Raw genomic sequence first — 16887 nt, 5'->3', positions numbered from 1 at the left:
AACTTGTTATATGTAAGGAACATGAAGGAACTATTAACAGTACTAATGCTTGATGGGAAAAGCGAGATGAGCAGACTATGTTCACATCAGGGAAAAAGGTGTGATGAGCATAATAATGCGTGCAATATACTCCCTTGGTTCCATAGTTCTTGTCGCGGTTTAAACTGAAATTTGAATTACAAGCACAACAAAAATTATGAAACGGAGTGAGTACATAAGAAGACAAAGTTATTACATAGTTATGAAAAACGCGTAACATTGCTACTCGTACAATTTCACCACCATCACAAGTCACCAATGGCACACCAGTACATACATACATAAACCAAAGTGGTAATGTGGAATAATACAAAGGTAATTAAACAAAATGGTAGAACACTCGAGGCCACGCAGACGCGGAGGTGCAGAGTAGACATCAACCAGAGTAATTAAAAACCAGCCGCCCTGGGCGGTATGCATGCATGTCTAGAATCGGTTCATTAGGCCCTTGAACCACTTCTTCACCCTGTCTTCCTCCACCACGAAGCCGAAGCAAGGTACTGCGTCCCACACAATGGGAAAATCGCGGTCGAAACCCTTGGCATTTGGCAAAGTGAGGGAGCGGGGAAGTTTAACAACCCCAGTTCCCAGTGGTGAGGCCGGCTAACATCCCGTATATCATCTCACAACAACTTAGCCCCGGCGGACGACAAGGTCGGAGACATCGACACGATGGTTGAGTGGCACCCTATCATCGAACCTGGCTAACAAGCACCACCCCTGGCCTGTTGACCTCAATCCCGATCTTGTGCACCCCGTGGACCAGGAGAACATCGTTGTGAATATGAATGGAGCATGAGCGGTCGGTTCACTTCCAGTAGATAAGCTTTGCAAGGCGTCTCCCCCATAGGTGAAGAAACAAGTCTCGGTCACCTCCATCATGTGCGGCCATGGTGTCACTTGGTCTTGGCACATTTGAAAGCTCAGCGTTTAGATATGAACATATGGGAACTGGGTAGATGGATTGGTGCCAGGTTTTGGATGTTTACAATCTAAGGCATTATCGTGCATGAAATTCTTCCAAACAAGAGCACCAAGGTGTGTCTATCCCAAATACGTCGAACATTTTTAGTCTACTCTCTACATATGCAATATATGTGCAGTATTCAACAAATGAAGGAAAGACCCATACTAGGTGTCTTCTCAAATCCTCACCTTATAACCATCTCTAGTAGACCATTTGTAGGCAAACTTCACAAATTTTTCTCATCACAGTACCCCGTTGCAAAAGGTTGATGTGCCTACTTTATCGCAATGGAAAATGTTTAGAGATGAAGCATGATATTATGCATCAATTATAGTATTTCAAATTTTGCCTTCTCCATGCATCTATCTCTTTACATATGAGCCAAAAGGAGACATATCTTGAGGTCATAAATATTTGGGATGCATAAACCACTACAATTGAGAGAATAAAGTTCGAATGTAAGCATTTTGGATCCCTAACCTGCTTCTCTATTTTTAGCTACTTTTTTCTTTCATTTCTAGTCCTCCTTCAACTCTTAAATTTTTCATAACAAATAAAATTACATGAAAATGTGTTTTAAATGTTCCAAACATTATTTAATTACCTTAATTTTTCAATGAGTTTGTTAAAATTACGTAAACATTTGAAAAATTGAACACTTTTGTTATTATATCATTTTTGAACGCATTGAACACTTATTAAAAATGTGTTGAACATTCTATTTTATTACATGAATATTTTTAATTAATGTACATTTTCTAATTACATGAACATTTTTTAAGTTGCATTGAACACTTTTTAAATTACATGATATTATTTTTTTAATTAAATGACATTTAAAAAAATCAAACACTTCTTTTGTTGCATGAAACATACATGAAGTTGGCTACTCTATTCAACAGTGCACACCACGGTGAATATCAACACTCAATTGTGTGGTAGTGACTAGTGAGTAAGGACAGTTTATTTGGGCTGGCCTAAGGGCAGCAACAGTCCATTAAAACTTGCTCCATGGGCGAGACATATACCCTCTCTTATTTTTTGAGGGTTTCGTTCTGAAGGACCAACCTTGATGTGAGGCTTTGCGCCAGTTCTTTTTGGCAGCTTAATATAAAAATAAGTTGCCTCTCTCCAGATTAAAAAACAAGTCGTCCCTAAATTTGTTGAGACTTCTAAATTAATTATTTCATAACTAGTTTAGAAGCCTCAACGAATTAAAGAGGCGGCTTATGAAAAATCTAAAGAGGAGGTGGCTTATCTTTTTAGCTGCCAAAAAAACTGGCCCTTTGACCAACAACCAATGTCGCACTATACAATGCCCATGGAACTACTCAGCCGGTCTTGAATTGCAGATTTTGATGGCACACTCCGACTCTGGTCAGACTCCCCGGTATGTGACCGTGTGTACATGGCTAAATGTAGCCATGCATGCTTTGATCAGCTTTGTCCCATAGGACTGAAAGTGTGGCAGAGATGGCAAAGACCCACATTACACCCGATGACGAACTTGTCACCCGCGGCGACACCCACTACAACCCACACAACTACCCTTGTTTTGTATGCATCCAGGTTGACCAATAGGTAGTATGAAAGTGTGCCATGTGTTCGTTCTGAAAGTGTGCCATGTTTCAAATTTTCATATGAAATATTATGACAACATATAATAATGTTGTGATAATGCACTAATTTTTTCTGATATTTTCCGAACATTTTTTAATGTGCAACATGGGTCTGGTGCACCGGTAACACCAATTGCTTCGGTGCACCAGATATGCCATCGGGTTGAGGTCGCCACCCGCACCACCGTATTTCTGATCCACGATGCCCCCCTCCCCACACACAAACTCATCCACGGGATGCTCACCGAGGAGCAGGTGGCTAGAAACTACGACCTCCCCGAAGATAACTGAGCCACGTTCTCCTACGGGATACCCTGGGAGTGGACATTGTCGCCCCAATCGCTGCAAGGCCGAGGAAATTGCGGTACGACTTGGACAACGGGATAAGGGAACTCTGGGTATGTTTTGTCTACAACAATCCCAATGTACTGCGCCTCTTGTTTAAAGATGCGGTCACTGAAGAAGAAAAAACAGATGCCGCCCGAGCTCTAGCGGCACAAGCCAGCTAAAAGCATCGGCGTGAGCCCTGCGTAATGTGCCCCATATGTTTGTTGGACCTGAATACTAGGGGTGAGGAGGACGTTAGGTTTTTGTGCTCCCACGCCTTCCATGCCGCAGGCATCACGACATAGTTCTTCCATGTGTCGACATGTCCAATTTGCAGCGACAACATTATGGAGTCCTTCAGTTTAGAGCATTGTGGCTCGACTTTTCCATGTCTGTGGTGCCCTAGACTCATTGTGTTCCTCATTGATGAACTAAATGATGGCTTGATGTGTATGGGCTCTTGTTGATGGCAACATCATGAAGCATATGAGCTCCATCCTGACCCCGTGGGCGAAGCACTCGCTTTTCTCAGTGTTCGAGTCAGTACCGCATGAAGTACTTACTACTATGTGTGTGTCTCAACCTTTGAGCTATATGGCATGCAAGGAGAATGGTAATTTACAAAGAGATATACGAAACTCCGTTATCCACTTTTGACTTTGTTCGAAGTTTCCTGGATGAACTTCGCCTATCTACAAAGGAGGTGAAGGCTACTCCCCACACTCAGACTACTCTAGTGCACTAGAGCTGCCAACCGCCACCAGTGGGATATGCGATGATTTGGATACCATGGTGGGGAAGATCCAGCATGTAGGAAGTGTTGCAGCGATGGCGCAAGATGAACATGGCAACTAGTTGGGATCTTTAGCAGTGCCTGCCTTCGACACCGATGACTCAAAGGTCCATGAGATTACGCTGCAGTGGATGTGAATGGCTAAGGACTGTCTCATAGTTATATCCAATCTGAAAGGTGTCTGCTTTGCCTAGCTCTGGTGGCTCAAGAGAAACCTAACCACCCGCCGCTGGCACTTTCCCCATCGACTCCTCTCACCATTGTTGCCGCTGGCCCTTGTGGAGGTGGCGACGTCCCCACTCCCAAAAGGGGGGTGGGGTTCTCCAGTCGTCCGAGTGCGGCAGAGCGCGTGTGTAGGGGCGCAGCTTGGTGTAATGGGACGCCTGGGCAATGGCCTCGGTCCGGGCTCTCGACGTGACCTGGGCGTGGACTGCATGCACAGTGGTGTGCGCTTGTGGCTGCGCACGTTTTTTGTGATGGTGCTCGGCGCTGGATGCACGTGCGGGGGGCGGATCATCAGCTGGGTGCAAAGGTTGCTTGTGCAGGTTGGCCGCAAGGACTAGCAAGGCGTGGCAGGTGTCTTCTCCAGAGCGCGAGGTGTGCTGTGGGTTAGCCTACTCATCCTCTGCTCTACTTCTTCACTTGAGCAGCTTTGATCTGGATCGGGTTGGGTCTCAGATCTTGATGCTATCTCTCACGATGCGGAATTGGTTGTTGCGGTGGTAGGCGGTGGCTACGGCCGAGGGATGGTGCGTGTCTGGGTGCAGTGTATCGAGGGATCCCGCGGCCAGAGTGAGGTTGCTCTCGGCAAGGGTGGTGGTTTGTGGGTGGCGGTCGGTGGCGGTGGGTGGTTGGCGCATCTTTTGGAGAAATACTTATTCCGGTCTTCATCGGGTCCTGCGATCGCGGCGCCTGCAGGTGCCACGACTTTTCTTGGAAGCGTCGTCATGGCGGTGTGCTCCTCCTGTCCCCACGGCTTTGGCTCCGAAGGGAAACCTCAAATCCGCTGGATCGGGCGATGGAGGAATCTTCGCCTATTTCTCCTCCTTAGGGGCATCATCTCATAGCCGGCCACGACTGGGAGACCGGTGCATGGCGGCATCTTGGCTGCTTCGTTTGCTAACGCGGGGTGTTGGTTTCTGTTTGGCAACGATGATGGCGTCGAGAGGAGCTTGTGTCGCGACGTAGACTTCAATAGTCGGTTTGGTCTTCCAGACATGTCCAAGGTGCTCTTCTATGGGTTGCTTGGTTGCTTTGAAGTTGGAGTTGCGGTGGAGTGAGTCCAGGTGGTAACAATGACAGACACTCAGTGGTCCTTTGCGGAGGGCATGGTCGGCACAAGTCCCGCATATTTCCCTTGCGAAGCTCGTCGTCAAAGTCAGAGTTGTGGATTGCTCGCACGTGTGACCTTCCGTTGGCATGTGCCCGTCTATGTAGTTGTTTGCGGGTTGGCTTCGTTGTTGGAGCACTATGGTGAAGTCGGAGTCGCCCATTCGGAGCCAACCGGTGATGACGATGAGGCTTGCGACTTCTCAGCCGATGTCTTTCTTCTTTGTAGATCTGTGTTCCATCTCGGTGGCCAGGTTGGTCAGTGATGCCCATGTCATGTGGATTGCGTTGTATCGGTTTTAGCCTGGTTTTCCACCAATTAACCAGGCAATTCTCACTCTCTTTTGTCAAACCCAGCCATTGATCGCCAAACCCAGCCAAACATAGCAGCATTTGTAGTTTGTACGGATGTCGTTGCTGCAACGTATAAATTGTGAGTTTGGAAAAAAAATGTAGTAACTCTTTCTATACTGGTGTGCAAGATCTAAATTGCATGAATGACTTGATAGACACAAGAAAATCCCGACCAAAAAGTATAGTGTGCTCGATCTATATAATATAAGCTAGCTAGCTGATTTTTACGACAACGGATAATATATTAATATCATGATTATATTAATTACACCCGGCCTCTGCAATGATTGTTTTTTCTCGGGAACTGCAATGACAGTTTATCAAGAGCATAATCAAGATATTAGGAATGCACACAACCAAAGGATGCCAAAAGGAAAGGGAAATAAAGGTAGCCAACGCAACCAGCGAAATGCAACAAGCAACAACACCATCCATCGCCCTTAAAAACACACGAATCACACTCGTCAATCAGAACACCAACGGTGGTTGGTCTGCCAGATTCAATTGCGTCTGCGCTCTCCAGTAGAGTACATGCACGGGTCACAAGCTTTCAAATACAGTAACGCATGTGCTAATTAAACGCTACTGCTACTACATATGTCGAGGTTAATATGGCAAAAGTAGGGGTAGCTCTCGTATGTCGTCAGAGCACCGTTGTATTCCACCGCCGGTTAATTGTCGCCGATTGCATCATCGATGCCAAAATTAAAGTTGAGTGTCCATCAAACTCGCGTCACGCCTTTGTTTATGTTGGGTAATGATCGGTGCCAGATGCTTACAAATCAGAAGACTGAGGAGCGTAGACCAAAACTATGGTGATGCACGTGATGTGTGATTGCACGCAGCACGCGTTCTTCCTCTTCCCTTCTAATACTTCAGACAAACTTTGGAGACTTGGTTGTTAAGCTTTCCCAGTCGATCTATCAAAAAACAAAAAGGTTCCCAGTTGAAGCCCTCCCGGATCGAGACAAGGAAGGAGAAGAAAAGTTATCTGACTTTGTCACTATCAGCGGGCCCGTGAATGTGATCTGCACGTACAATTAATCTCTTCAACCAAATTAAGCAATGCATACCAAATTTCTTGACGCCTGCCAGCTGCGTGCCTGTGAAATTACAGAAAAGATGACGGTGAGCTAGACGCGGGGCTAATATGTGGAGGCCTAAAATTTGTTGTTCTTTTAAAGATTCTGAATTCTGTAATAAAGATAGTTGTGTGCTTGAACCGGCGAAAGAGGTTCGGAAAATTGTAAAGGAAAATGTATGTGCCCTGAAATGAAAGGGCAAATCGTCTCCCATGCAAAAGGAAAATAAGAACAACACCAAGGTTGCAAGAGTTTGAGTTCCCAACTGGCAACGATGGTTTAGTATTTCGGTAACATAACAATTTTGACCTCACTAAAATTTCTAGGGGAAAATTCTGGATTTTGATCCATCAACTTCACCGGATTATTTAAAAAATGACCTGATTTAAATTTGGTCTGATATTAGTTTAAATTTGGCTAAAAATTGCAAACTTACAAATATTTTGGCGCTCACCAAAATCTCAGAAGTTTCGTCGAAATTTTGTTGAAATTTTAGCTGTGTGATCGAGGGAGGTCCATGTGGGATCGACGGAGGTCCTCGCAAGAGAAGAACAGGGCAAGACACTGGATGTGTACGCCGGCGTCGCCTCGGCGGTGGCCTTCATGGGACCCAAGCGGCAGCGGACTCCAGTGTTCTACTTCTCCTCGATGATGAAGGTGGACACGAAGGCGCTGGCCACCAACTCATTGCTCTTCGCGCACCCGGCTTCTGTCTCTGTCTGCATGGCGTGGTTGCAGCCACAGGAGGTGCGGTCGCGGGCACGGGAGGCGCGGTATGACGCGGCGTCGTCGACGGAAGCGATGACTCCCGTGCCGTCGTGCTCCACGCCATGCCGGCGTGGAGCAACTCGCCCCTCCTCATCGAGTGGGCTTGGAGCGGCGAGTTGCTGAATCACGCGCCGGCTTGAGCGGCCACTTGCTCCATCGGGTCAGGAGCGGGTGGTGGAGCAGCGAACTGCCTCGTTCGTATCCGATGGGCTCGGCGGACCACCCAGCCAGCTTGTATGCCGAAGAACTGCTCTTCGGAAGCCATCGAAAGAGTGGTGAAGAAGGAGATAGGGGGAGCGGCGGAGGGGTGCGATTCTTGCCCGGCATCTGGCCTCGTTTAAATAGAGGGCGGACGGGAGGAGCTCGGCCGGTGTTGCGTTTAATGTCGGGCCGCTCATGAGCGAACGTGTGGCCGGAGTAGGTTTCTCGGCTTCCACACAGGTTTAATGGAGGTGTATGAATGCGGCAAGGAGGCATGTTCAGCCGGGCATGCAGCGGGCGGCGCCCTTGGCTGGCGAGCCGCTTCAATGACGGAGGCAATGAGAGGTCGCGTCCGGGCTGAGTCGCGTTCAATGCGGAGCGGCACGCTCTACAGCGGCATGAATGCGGGTACGTAGCTGGCGCCAGACGGGATGAGCGCGCGGGAGGGTTAGGGATTTTTGCTGCGTCAGGGCGGTCAGAAGCGGGCTTTGGGTCGGTCCGGACTCTCACAAATCTCTCCACTTTTGTCATCAGTTTGCAGGAGAAATCGTGTGCGGACCGCTCCGTGGACCGATACATGTCAGCGTTGAATGGGCTCCGCGATCCAGACAACGCGGTCCGGATGATTGCAAGAGGTTTGCGGGTCGGTGTTGGAGATGCCTTTACTCCACTAGAGTACCTGCACGAGTCACAAGCTTTCAAATACAGTAACGCGGGTCCTAATCAAACGCTACTACTACATATGTCCAGGTCAATATGGCAAAGCAGTGGTAGCTCTCGAATGTCGCCGGAGCACCGTTGCATTCCACCGACGGTCCTCGCCGATTGCATCATCGATGCCAATTAGTAAAGTTATCGGTGATGCTAAATCTCAGTCGATTGAGACTTCACGAAGTCTCAGTCAACGTGTCAGCCGTATGATTATTACTTGTTTTAAGATTCGTGTTGGAGAGTTGGTTGTTTTGTTTTCAGCCTGCTAAGGAGAGTGTCCAGCCCGGTTCTCTGTTTGTCTGTGTCTTCCGTTGTTTGGGCCTTTTTTGTTTTCGCGTTGTGACTTTGTTGTGCAGGTCTTTCTCATTTTGTTTTATTTTTTCAGGTCGCATCTCAATGTGTGTTTTTAGGCTGTCGTTGTCTCGTCCTTTGTCTTTTCTTTTTCTTCATTTTCCTCCTTTTTCATTTTATCTATCATTTGTATGTCTTTTCTTTTCCCATTTTTCTTTCTTTTGTTATTATTTTTTATTGTCGCATTTTTAGTTTATTTTTTTGTCCTTTTTAGCTTTCATTATTTTAACGGACTCGCTAAATCTCAGTCGACTGAGATTTAGTAAAGTCTCAGTCGACGCGCCATCCGTCGGATCTTTGTTTGCTTCAAGATTCTCGCTAGAAGTGGATTATTTTGTTTCAGCATGTGTAACACGTGTGTCCAGCCCGTTTGTTTGTTTGTCGGGCTTCTTTGTGTCAGGGGACATGGGAGGTTTTCTCGGTGGGTTGTTCGCTGGGCTGGGTTGGCGTTCCTCTGATCCCTCTTTTTTTAGCCGTCATACTGTAGATCTGAGAGTAGGTGTTCCTCCGATTTCTTCTGTTTGTTGGTTCCAGTAGGTTGTTTTAAGTAGAGATTAGTAGTTATCTTCATTTTTCCCATTCGAGGGGGATTTGTTTGTTCCAGTAGTTTGGACAAAGCGCAGATTAATAGTTTCTTTTTTACCAGTAGTCAAAATATACTTTGGATCAACAAAGGTTAGTGAGTTTTATTTCCATTTCCCCATTCTTAGCAGAGGATCAACAGAGGTCTAGTATTTTTCAAACAGAGTTTGTAGTAATTTCAAATAGAAACGTTTCTTTGTTTTAAATGCAATAGAATTTGTTGTTAGTCAATGCAGAGTTCTGTTAGTTTTCAAGTAGACATTCTAGAGGTATGCATGTATGTTTGTTTTTCTGTCTAGTTTTTGAAATGTTTCTTTTTGATAGTAGCAGAATTTGTTTGTTAGTCAACAAAATATGTTCATTTTCAATTTTTGTAACCACATCCTTTTAATATATCTACTTATACGGAAGAAATAATCCACTTATGCATATTTTTGTTAGTAATTGTTTCTTTTTTTATATCATCTATGCATATATGTTTGCTTTTTCATATCCTAGTTAAGAAACCGTTGTTTGCTTGTCTGGTCATAAAATATGTCATTTTCATATCCTTGTTAACATCTTCGTGTTGTTTGTTTTTTTATGCGCTCAGGCGATGGTGTGTGAAGTTTGCTTGAGTCATTGCAAGCACAAGAACATGGGTAGCGGTTGGCATCTATTTATGGGAGGAATTTAAAAACACAATGGTAACTCAATAACTTTCAGCGGTAACTGAAACTGACCATTGTTTTGCTAGTGGGCGGGAGAGGGGGGTAGTTGCATGTTTGAGACTAGGCATGCAACTGCAAGTGCATGTCTACCCACCCGACCGCAACTAACCTTTTTGTTATGTCGGAGGACGACGGGAAAGGAGGGGTAGTTGCATGTCTGACACTAGGCACGCAACTGCAAGCATCACCACCAACTGCAATTGCATGTCTACCCACCTAGCTGCAACTGACTTTTGTTTCATCGAAGAGAGGCGGGAGAGGGGCAGTTGCATGTCTGACACTAGGCATGCAACTAAAGTGTCACCTTGAATGTAACTGCATGTCTACCTAGACGACTGCAACTGACCTTTTGTTTTGTCGGTAGGCCGTGGGAGAGGGGGTTGTTGCATGTCTGATGCTACGCATGCAACCGCAAGTGTCGCCCCCGACTGCAACTGCATGTCTATCCACCCGACTGTAACTATCCTTTTGTTTTCTCGGTGAGCAGTCGGGGAGGGGGGAGTTGCATGTCTGACACTGGGCATGCAACTGCAAGTGTCGCCCTCGACTATAACTGCATGTCTACCCACCCGACTGTAACTATCCTTTTTGTTTTCTCGGTGAGCAGTCAAAGAGGGGAGCGGGGAGTTGCATGTCTGACACTAGGTATGCAACTGCAAGCGTCTCCCTCGACTGCAACTACATGTCTACCCACCCGACTGCAATTGACTTTTTTTATTATGTCAGATGACGACGGGAGAGGGGGCAGTTGCATGTTTAACACTACGCTCGCAACTGCAAGCGTTGTACCCGACTGCAATTGCATGTCTACCAATCCAACTGCAACCGACCTTTGTTTTGTCAGCTGGCGGTGAGAGAGGGGGCAGTTGCATGTCGGCCACTAGGCATGCAATTGCAAGTGTCGCCCCCTACTGCAGCTGAACTTTGTTTTGTTGGAGGGTGCCGAGAGAGGTAGGGGAAGTTGCATGTCTAACACTTGGCATACAACTGCAAGTGTCACCCTCGACTGCAATTGCATGTCTACCCATCCGGCTGCAACTGACCTTTTTTACGTTGTAGGGCGGCGGGAGAGGGGCCAGTTGCATGTCTGACACTAGGTACGCAACTGCAAGCGTCGCTCCCAACTGCAACTTAATGTCTAACCATCCGACTGCAACTGACCTTCATTTCCCCATAGGCGGGCAGGAGAGGGGGCACAGTTGCATACTTGACACCAAGCATGCTTTTGTGGGTTGGGCAGGTGTTCAAGCACGCATTTTTGTTTTGTTTTTTGTTCTTTTTGTCATTGCTTTGTGTTGCATTCGCGCTGGATTGTTCCCCAGCTTCGTTCCTATTTTCTTTTTTTCTTTTCCCCATTTTTCTGTTTTCTATTAGTTTTTATTTTTTTCAAAAATATTACCACCTATTTGCACATACATCGATCACACACAATTGCATGTAAATTAAATCGCGTGTAATTACATGTCTACTATCGGTGTGGAACTTTTTTCTTTTCATGTCTGCCATTAAACACACCACTGCAAGTGTCACTCCCGACTGCAATTACATGTCTTCAACGTGACTGCAACTCAGTGATGTTTTTGTCAGGAGGGGGACAGTTGCATATCATCCACTAGTCACAGTGTAGACGCGACTACAACTACATGTCTTTCAAAGTGCAACTTTTGTGGTGTTATTATTATTATTATTATTATTATTATTATTATTATTATTATTATTATCACTACTACTATTATTATCATATTTATTTTTTTCTGCCTATTTTATTTTGTTGTCATATTTTTAGTTATTTTCTGTTTTTGTAAACACACCGTGAACATTTTTTTTAATATACATGATGTTTTTAAAAAATAAATTGTTTCAACACATGATGAATAATTTAAAAAATAAACAAGCACTTTTTTCCAAAATATTACTATAAATGTAAACAAAGCTTTCAGTTCTTTTTTATGGTGAAGCAATAACTGATTTTTCAAAAAAAATAAACATTTAACAAACAAAAGCAAAAACAGAAAAACCAAACAAAAAACAACAAAAGGCCGGATGGTAGGAAAATCATGCAAACGGCTAAGATTACTACTTGTTTTTGAGACATCTAAGGTTACTACTGGTCCTCACCGTAAAAAAAAGTTAACTACTGGCCCGGCCAGTCTGCCAGAACGAGCAGCATCTACAAAAACTCTCGATAGTCAAAAAAATCGCTGGCCCAAAAGCACACAACAACTGGAAAAATAAAGGCATTAGGCTGCAATAACACGGCCAGCCCAGCAACAGTAGAAAAAAGTACAAGACTTAATAAGAAACTAAAATGGGCTGGGCTATTGTTGGCATTATGTTCGCCCCTTGGGGGGCTGCCGGCGAATTCTTTTGCCTGGGCTGCTGCTGCGCATGCACGCGCTGCCTAGCACACGCGCGGCGGCCTGCGCTCGGGCACGCACGCGAGCTCCAATCACGGCGCAACACACGCACACGAGCTCCGAGCACGGCGTCGCGTCGTCGGTGGGTGGCTCCAGGCTCCAGCGCGGCACAACACACGACAGCGGCTTCCGACAGACAGACTTGTTGCTGCTCATTGGCATTCAGGTTGAGCAGCTATGGCGACGAGACAGGAAGCGACGGCGGCGTCTTCTTGAGGAGGATGAAGATGGCGATGCGGTTGGTGCGGAAGTCGGGGTGCCACTGCTCCTGCTCGATGCACCCGATCTCGAACTCCCTCATGGCCGCCTCCAAGGGTCGGACCCCAGCACCAGCTCCGGCGGCTCTGGGTCCAGCCGGAGCAGCAGCTCCGGGTCGACCTCGTACTCGTCGCCCCACACCAGCTCCGCCACCGTCGCCGACCCCCCGACGTTCTCCTCGAGGTTCTTGCGGAGCAGCCGGACGCGGTCAGGCAAATCGGTCGGCACGACCCGCGCGCCGAGCAGCGCGGCCACGAGCCCGCACCCGGCGCCGAGGTCCACGGCGCGCGCCCCGCGTACGGAGAGCAGGCCGCCGTCGGCCGCGTGCTCGAGGAACTTGGCGAGCACGACGGTGCTGTCCCACACCACGGCGCCGGTGACACCGGAAGCCCCCCGGAAGGAGGACGGCTGCTGCTGGAGCGTCAGGCGGCGCCCGCACGCGTCGATGGGGAAGGCCGGCAAGCCCTGCCGCGCGAAGGCGTTGGGGCGGTGCGACGCCGGCTGGCCCAGGCCCCACAGCAGCATCGTCTCCGCCGGCGGCGGGAGGGAGCGCAGGCGGCCGGCTGCGGGAGCCCGCGAGGCGGCCAGGCGAGGCGGAGCCGGCCGGGGAGGCGGACGCCGCGACGCTGCTAGGAGCGTGGAGGAGAAGGGGCGGCGGGCATGCGGGAGAAAAAGGAGATCCGGCCGGAGAGGCGGCGAGCTCCGGTGGCGCGGTGGAGCCCTGACCGCGCCCGCTCGCCGGCCGCACTCGCCCGTCCGGAGCCGGCGCAGGCCGCGACGGCGGATGAGGGCGTGGTGGAGCGTGGAGGAGAAGGGGCGGCAGGCATGCGGGAGAAAGAAGAGATTCTTGCATGCACTGGCACTGCACGTGGTGGGGCTAGTCAGAAAAAGAAAGGAGAGAGAGATTAGAGGCTGGCAGTGGGCCTTTTGCAGCAAAAAACTAGTGTCGGCGCCCCAGCTGCCCCCCGATTCATGGGATTGGAGCGCCGGCCGTAGATTTCGTTAAATCCGGCGTAAAATGAGTCTGTGGGGGTGCGACTGGGGCACTTTTTTAACGTAGTGCTAAAAAAGGCTCATGGGGCCGTCCTGCAAACAAATTTGGAGACTTGCTTGTTAAGCTTTCCCAGTTCAGACAAATCTGAAGCCCTCCCGGATCAAGCCAAGGAAGGAGAAGACAAGTTATCTGACTTTGTCACTATCAGCGGGGGAGTGAATGTGATCTGCACGTACAATTAATCTCTTCAGCCAAATTAAGCAATGCATACCAAATTTCTTGACGCCTGGCCGCCTGCCAGCTGCGTGCCTGCGCAATTGCAGAAAAGATGATGGTAAGCTAGGCAGGACCCATATGTGGAGGCCTAAAATTTGTTATTCTTGTAAGAATTCCGAACTTTGTACTAAAGATAGTTTGTGTGCTTGAACCGGTGAAGAGGTTGGAAAATTTGTGTAAGGAAGAGGATATGTAGCTCCTGGGTGCTCCAACCCTCTGTATGAACATTAAGTTCAAGAAAATACCGAGAAATTTGAAAAACAAATCTGGGATTTTGGGATATCAAATTTGGGTGTCCGATCTACTTTCGTGTGAAGTTTCTTATGTGTAAAAAAAACTGTTTGGATGAATTTTAATTCGGACAGTATTTCCCTCGCCACATATACATTTCCTGGTATTTTATTCATGAAACTTCACACAGGAGTAGATTGAGAACCCAGTTTGATATCCTCAAATTTCAGTTTTTATTTTATTTTTTGGTATTTTTTACATTTAATATCCGTATAGGGGTGTGGACCACCCAGGAGCTCCGGTGCATTTTCTGAATGTATATGCGCTAAAATGAAAGGGCAAATCGTCTCCGCGCAAAAGGAAAATAAGACCAACACCAAAGTATCAAGAGTTTGAGTTCCTAAGCAGCAACGATGGTTAATATTTCGTTAACATAACAATTTTGGACCTTATCATCATTTCAGGTAAAAAAATCTGCATTTTGATCCATCAATTTCACCGGATTATTCAAAAATATTGATAAATGTGTTCTGAAATTAGTTTATATCTGACCAGAAATTGCAAACTTACAAATATTTTGGCGCCCACCAAAATCTCAGAAGTTTCGTCAAAATTTTGTTTAAATTTTAGCTCTATGCAACGCTAAAGAACTACAATTGATAACTTGTAACATAAGGAACATGGAAAACTATGCAAACGCGAGGGGTAAAACAGAGATCAATGAACATACCCAGTTTTAATACGAACCTAGGAGATAACAATAAAATTGCACACATACAAGACAAATGTATTAGTTAATCTGCAGGAAAAACACATAACATTGCTGCTCGTACAATCTCACAGCCCTGAGTAAACTAACACACCAGTACATATATCAACACAAGTAGTAATGTAATGTGGAATAGGAAGCAAAAAAAGGTACGAAATGGCAGAGCACTCCACGTCACGCACACAGTGCAGAGAACAGATTAACCAAAGTAATTAAACGACCAAATCAACCAGCCGCCGGCCGGCGGTACGTCTAGAATCGGTTCATGAGGCCCTTGAACCACTTCTTCACCCCGCCCTCCGCGCCGTGGTGGTGGTGGTGGCGGCGGCCGCCATGGCTGAAGCTCCTTCTCATGATCGCCTCGCTCAGCTTCCTAGCCAGTTCTTCCACCTCGTCGACCTCGTTGTCGCTGTCGTGCGCGTGGTGGTGGTGGAAACGTCCGAACAGCTTCATCTTCGGGCCTGCGTCCTTGTCCTCCTTGTGGTCTTCCTCCTCCTCCACGTCCTGCTCGTGGCGGTGGCGAAGATGGTGGCGGTGGTGGAAGCGTCCGAACAGGCTCATGCTCGCGCCTTCATCCTTGTCCTGCTTGCGGTCGTCGTGCTCCTCCCCGTCCTGCTCCTGGTGGTGGCGAAGATGGTGGCGGTGGTGGAATCGGATGCCGTGGCGGAACCTCCTTAGCATCTCCACCTTCCACGCCTTCGCCGCCTCTTCCTCCTCCTCGCCATGAAACAGCTTCTCTGCGGCGTCGGTGTCCGGGCGTGAGTCGGGGTCAGGCTCCGCGACCGCCTCCAGCTCAGCTTCCCTGGGCTCTTGCTCTTCTCCGCGGGCAAGCTCGGTGAGTACGACGTCGACGGCGGGATGGACACGCGCCTCGCCCGGACCGGAGAACGCGCCGCGGTGGTGTGAGAGGCCGTGGTGGCGCGCCCACCAGAGGTGACGGTGGAGGTGGCAGGGGCGGCGGTGGGAGGGGAGCCGGAGCACGTCCCCGTCCACCGTGACTGCCGGGGTGGGCAAAGCCGGAAGGGTCACCTCAGCAACAGCAGCATCCGCCTGATCATCTTGGGTGAGGAGGACGGGGTTGGGTGGGCCCTGGTCGTCGGGGATGGTCTCAAGGACGCGGCAGCTAGCGACGGCCAGGAGGGAGAGGAGGAGCACGGCGAGGGTGGCGAGGCGGGCCATTGTAGCAGGAACAGAAGGTCTCTGCAGGTGGCGTCAGACGAGAGCGGACCGGGGCATTTGTAGTGGAGGGGATCAGGGGAATCGCACCGGAGTATTTGGTCAATGGTCGGTTGGCTTGAAATTAAAATTTCGTGGTGTGACGAGATAAGTTTTGATATCAAGGCTCACCTAACAAGGTTAGCCCTTAATTAGTTGTAGGAGTTACTTAAGAGGGTGCTTGGATACGTTTTAGTGACTAAAAGTAGTGGGACTAAAACTTGCTAGCCTCACCATGCTGGGATCCAAATACTAAAGAGACTAAAATCAAGTTAATGAGCATTTATTATCCTTCAAACCCTCCAATCCAGAACTCGCCTGTGTTAAAGGAGAGGAGTTAAATGAGAAGAGAGAGGACTAATCCACATTTTAGTAGGGGTACCCCTGACTAAAATATTTTAGTCTCAAGACTAGTTTTAGCCCCTCTTTAGTCAGGGGTGCTTGGAACTTTAGCCTCTTAAAGAGACTATTTTTAGTCAGACTAAAATAAGTCCCTTGGATCCAAGCACCCTCTAAGACTAGCCACAGTGGGAGTAACTTCAGCAGTAACATCGAGTCCAACTCAGTAAATTTGCTTATGTGGCAATGAGTTAATGAGGAGAGAGGTAGCTTGAGTAACTTAGCTAGTTACTGTAACATCACATGTCCCAATGCAATATGAGTCTATTACCCAATAAATGAGGCTTCGCGTGTTACCATACTTATGTTACTACCCACTATGAAGATAGTAACATAGTTTGGGGATATGTGTATGTTACTCTCCATTGTGGCTAGTCTAACTTATTCAGTCTTGTTAAGTCTCGGTCGACTAAAAATACTAGTCGATGCTATATCTATGAGATCTTACATTGAGATCTATGAAAAAAAATTAGTTTTTTTCTTCTTTCATTCATG

The 16887-nt window shown here is 47.7% G+C and overlaps 1 protein-coding gene and 1 pseudogene across 1 annotated transcript; both read right to left on the bottom strand.

The window, feature by feature from the left end:
• Window positions 1-11879: 11879 nt before the first annotated feature.
• On the bottom strand, window positions 11880-13501 carry LOC123076504 (uncharacterized; annotated as a pseudogene).
• A 1268-nt stretch (window positions 13502-14769) lies between these two features.
• LOC123080483 (uncharacterized) lies at window positions 14770-16024 on the bottom strand. Its single transcript, XM_044503408.1, has one exon. The coding sequence runs from the start codon at window positions 15955-15957 to the stop codon at window positions 15031-15033; it is 927 nt and encodes a 308-aa protein (XP_044359343.1). The 5' UTR covers window positions 15958-16024; the 3' UTR covers window positions 14770-15030.
• Between the last annotated feature and the right edge of the window lie 863 nt (window positions 16025-16887).

Source organism: Triticum aestivum, chromosome 3D (genome assembly GCF_018294505.1).
Source record: "Triticum aestivum cultivar Chinese Spring chromosome 3D, IWGSC CS RefSeq v2.1, whole genome shotgun sequence".
Taxonomy (NCBI): Eukaryota; Viridiplantae; Streptophyta; class Magnoliopsida; order Poales; family Poaceae; genus Triticum; species Triticum aestivum.
Note: the sequence above shows the minus strand (reverse complement) of the source record. Positions and strands in the feature narration are given on the sequence as shown.

Bases quoted from the DNA above. Each gene is read 5' to 3' on its own strand.
- LOC123080483 (XM_044503408.1), bottom strand. From the start codon at position 15,957: ATGGCCCGCCTCGCCACCCTCGCCGTGCTCCTCCTCTCCCTCCTGGCC.